Genomic DNA, 4702 nt, shown 5'->3' with positions numbered 1-4702 from the left:
TCTCCCAAATCAGTAATGAACTCTTCGACTTCTTCATCCTCTGATCTCCGTTTTCAACCGTCCGATGGGCCTGAAACTGGGCTATATCGGTCGAATCGTCATTCTCTTATGGTCCACCGTTTAGATTGGTCGTCCGTCCACCGAAACTATGCCCGTTACCCTGCCCATTAAATTTTTAGTTGTAAGATACTAAAATGATATAAAAACTAAACGTTAGGTATGATTTTGAAAAAAAAAATAAAAGTTTATGTACTAAAACGGATCAAAACTGATAGTTTAAATACTAAATGTGTAGTTTACCCAACTATTTTTTATTAAGACTAAATTGCTAAATTGTATAAATTTTAAAGATCAAAATTATTATCATGTAAAATTATTATGGGGAATGACAAATTTTATAAAATATGTTTAGAAAATAGAACTCGTAATTTCATTCTAATGGTAATAAGTTACTTAAATTCCTAATTAATTCTTAAACACTTATATATATACTTAAAATCCTCTCCTCTGAATTATTTGATCAATGAAATGAGGAATGGAGATAATAATATAATAGTATCCCTCTTTGTTCGAGGCTGTAATTCATTATTAAATTGAAAAGTTGACCAGGTTTTGGAGTAAAGGGTACAGTGTACTCCTCTCACCTTCTTTCTGGTTTTGGAAGATTCCTTTCCTTCTGCACAGCAACATTTCTAGTTCACAGTATATACAAACATGGCAACACTCAAGTGTCCTAAGGAAAACAAAAATAGGCATAATAGCAAAAAGGTTTCTCATTTGATGGAAATGTTAGTCAACAAACGGTTGGCATTTAAGATAAGGACTTTTTTCTTATCTTAAAATAAAATATTATGGGTAAAATCCTCTAAAAACGAATAAAGGCTAAAACGACTTTAGTCACACATTATAATTTTTTTTTTGTTAGAATGAAACGTTAAGATAAATACTCTAAAAAATAGAGACTAAGATAATTATTTAATCAAATATTAGAGTTTTTTTTTTGACATTATGCCGAAAGAATATGGAGTTGCATGCATGAATATATAGAGAGAGAGCCGGAGGGGTTCTTGTCCTCCCAAAATTTTTATTCTAATAGCATTTTAAGTTTTTATCAGTTTAAACTTAATAGAGTTAGATTTGCCTACTTCGCTTTTTTAGATTAAATATTTACAAAACTATATTGTTTTAAACTTAGATACCTTTCTCTCTCAAAATTAGAACTTAACTCCATCATGGCATTTAAGGTTTTCAATAAGAGGCTTCTAAGCTAACCTCAAGCTTTTTAGTTATAATATTTGTGAGTCAAAAGAGGACAAATGAAATGGTTATAATTCACATTTTGTAAAGGGTATGAGGTAAATGATGAAATAGAATTATATATATATATATATAAGAGTACTGTATGCGAGCCACATAAATTTTTGGATGCAGATTTGAAGGGATAAATTGAAAGAAAAAAATACAGTATCTGAGCCCTTTTATTGTTTGGAAGCATTCAAGATATTACTATACAATGGAGAAAAGGTGTGTGGGAAAACTGGAAAAGATCCTGACAAATCCTTATGATTTTTATTTGTTTTAACTTGGCTCCTTCCTTACTTTAAAGGATGCCCCTTTGGTCCTCTCTTTCCTCACCAAAGCTCTCTCCTTTCTTTCCCATCTCACAAGAGAGTTCAAAGCCATGGCCATAACCCAAGCTTCATTCAACAATGATGCAGATGAAGAGTACATAGACATGGAGGTAAGTTCATCTTCCTCCTCCTCCAAGTTCTTGTGTTGCTCCATAAGCTCCCCACCTCAAAGCAGAGAGTTTGAGTTCCAAATGTGTGGTGTTGATTGCAATGGAGATATTATCTCAACAACTTCACCTGCTGATGAGCTTTTCTACAAGGGGAAACTCCTCCCTCTCCACCTCCCACCTCGGTTGCAAATGGTTCAGAAACTCCTTCAAAGTTCAGAAACTCATGCAATTGGTTCAACAAATGGGAGTGTTCCATTGGAATCATGTAGATTGAGCAGTGAACTCAACCCAGAAGACTATTTCTTTGAATGGTCAACTGAAATGAATGGCTTTAGAGGCAATGATTCAAACAAGTCCTGGTCTAATAAGATGAAGAAGATGAAACAATCTTTGATAACACAGAAGCTCAAGGCATCAAGAGAGTATCTCAAGTCTTTGTTTACCAAATCTGGTTGTTCAGATGAATCTTGTGCCAAAGCTGCAACAGAAAATGGTTTAGACACCAACAGAAAGTACATGAAAATGGCAAAGAAGAACCTATTAGCTGAGGATGTTGCAGATAGCCACAGGAGGTCTTTTTCTGGTGTAATTCAGAGGCATTCTGCAACAAAGTCTTCATCTTCATCAACATCTTCTTCTTCTTCAACATCTTTTTCATTCAGTTCAAGTGGAGTCTGTGATCTGCAGTTGCTGAAAAGAAGCAACAGTGCCAATTCAGAGATTGAAGGTTCAATTGAAGGAGCCATTGCTCACTGTAAACAGTCTCAGAAACTTGGGGTTTGCCCAAAGATATCTGTTTGTGGGGACCAAGAAAGATCAGAACTTTGCAGCATTTGAGCTGCAAATCCAACATGAGAAAATCCTGTTCCTGTTACATTCTTCAAAGTGAGTGCCGTTTCAATGGAGTGTGGTATTTAGAAACATGTTTGAAAACCCGTCATTTGTTCAAGTAATAAAATGAAAAACAAAAATGGTTTTGGAGAATCTTCCATGGAAGTTCTTTATTCAAATTTCAAAAATAAAATAATCCAACCCCACATCCCGACTGTATTGCATTTTGCTCTTGCTCAAGATTATATAATTGCTTCAACTGGGACAAGACATTCTCTTTACTAAGAATTCCCGGTTTCCGTACAGCACCTTTTCACATTTTGACAATGATCCATATCACCTAACTGTGTTATAACAATGAAATGAAACATCTTGAAACACAAGTAAAATTCAACTTAAAAATATACTCATAAGTTTTAGTTATGCAAATATTAAGGGGTTATTTTAGTGGGTTACCCGAGTGCTTGAAGTGCATAGTTATCGATTGATAATTTTATCCCTCTACAACTCTCATAGAAGGGTAGTCCCTCTTCCTATTTAAATATACAAAATTCTTTGTCCAAGTGCGCAGTACAAGTGGATTCCACTTCCTCACTTCGGACGTATGAAATTTGAAAGACTGTTAATTTGTGAAGGGATAATGTTTATTTTTGAGATTACACTAATTCAGACGAATTTGCTTCTCAGACCGTAGCTTGTACCACAGTCCAATAAATAGTTCAATTCCCTCCATTACTTTAATATTACAGGCTAGTCAATGCTAACAACGTTTTCTGTAGCAGTATTATTTCAGTAACAAGTAATAAATAGGGTAGTTTAAAACCCTAAAACAACACCCTAAATGCTACCACTGCAATAATAAGTTTGTGTTGCTTTTACTTGTTGCTTATTGAGCTAATAAGGTTGCTGCTCATTTTTACTTCATTAAAGAAACAATAATATATCCAATCATTCATGGTATAATGGCCTTAAGCAATCAAGAAAAGGAATTGCGTGCCCCTAATAGGCATTGATGGGACCATGCCACCAAATGAAAAGCATGTGAGAAATGTCAGGATAGGTTCAAGGCATCGATATTATTTCCTCAAGACAATTTCTAAATTTAAGCAAAACATTCTGCAAAACAACTTCAGCTACAATCTTTTTACTCTTCTTAATTACCTGGAAAATAAGAAAACATTAACCGGGTGCGTAGGTCCATCCCCTTTACAGCGTCGTCTTCGCTACGGTCTCGATTATCGACAAGAAGAGAACGAAAGAACAACCATAGAAAGAAAGGTTCATTGCATTCAGCACTAATTGGAGACAAAAGACCCCAAAAATACAAGCATAACACAGCAAAATACATGTTGACAACCTATGAACTCGTGGACTTTGTACGAATGTTGATGGCGCTGCCACCGGAAGAAGTCAGATAACAAGAGTTTATATGGGAGAGACATGAAAAGATGTACTAGGTATTAAATGTCCAACTAGCAGGTAGAATCTATCACTATCATGGTCAAGTACTGGTGCCCTCACTCAAATGAAGCCATAGTATTCAACATTACCAGAGTACAAAAAGTTTACAGCTTTCCTCTTCAATGATTGGCCTATGGAACCATTTGAACTAACCTACAAATTATAAGTTATATGAAGAAATATCGAAGACATTACAGAAAACCGGGGACACAGGGCACGGTAAGCACGGAGAAACAGATTTCATCTACGATGTGGTAAAATCTAAAAAGGGTTAGCCTATCCATGTCAAGTATTTCAAGATGCCAGACAAGAAGGAAACTGTGTGAGAGAATTATTGCAATACTCACTGGCACTCTTCCTTTGTTGTGTTGCAAGAAGAGGAAAAGGAACTGTATGACACTGAGAATCTTGTGCATGTGACATGGGAAAAGCACAATTGAAAGAGATATAGATAGATATTTCAATAATTTTGAGATAAAAAGAGATCAGTAAGTTAAATATGACAATGTTGATGGATAATCTTGGCAATCAAGCCAAATCATTGAATGATTTCTTGATCAATCGAACTACAAAAATGAAATGTCTACATATTCTCTGCTATTTTGCAATCTGCAATTAGCTCAACCTGCAATTTGCTAAGCTTCTGCTACGGTTAGTCAAATCTATAAA

At 35.0% G+C, this 4702-nt stretch overlaps 1 protein-coding gene across 1 annotated transcript; it reads left to right on the top strand.

The window, feature by feature from the left end:
- The first annotated feature begins 1421 nt into the window (after window positions 1–1421).
- LOC120142362 (probable membrane-associated kinase regulator 3) lies at window positions 1422–2771 on the top strand. Its single transcript, XM_039157069.1, has one exon. It carries the CDS (start codon window positions 1682–1684, stop codon window positions 2576–2578), a length of 897 nt encoding a protein of 298 aa, XP_039013000.1. The 5' UTR covers window positions 1422–1681; the 3' UTR covers window positions 2579–2771.
- The last annotated feature ends 1931 nt before the right edge of the window (window positions 2772–4702 follow it).

Source organism: Hibiscus syriacus, unplaced genomic scaffold (assembly GCF_006381635.1).
Source record: "Hibiscus syriacus cultivar Baekdansim isolate YM2019G1 unplaced genomic scaffold, ASM638163v2 tig00110828_pilon, whole genome shotgun sequence".
In the NCBI taxonomy this organism is placed as follows: domain Eukaryota; kingdom Viridiplantae; phylum Streptophyta; class Magnoliopsida; order Malvales; family Malvaceae; genus Hibiscus; species Hibiscus syriacus.
Note: the sequence above shows the minus strand (reverse complement) of the source record. Positions and strands in the feature narration are given on the sequence as shown.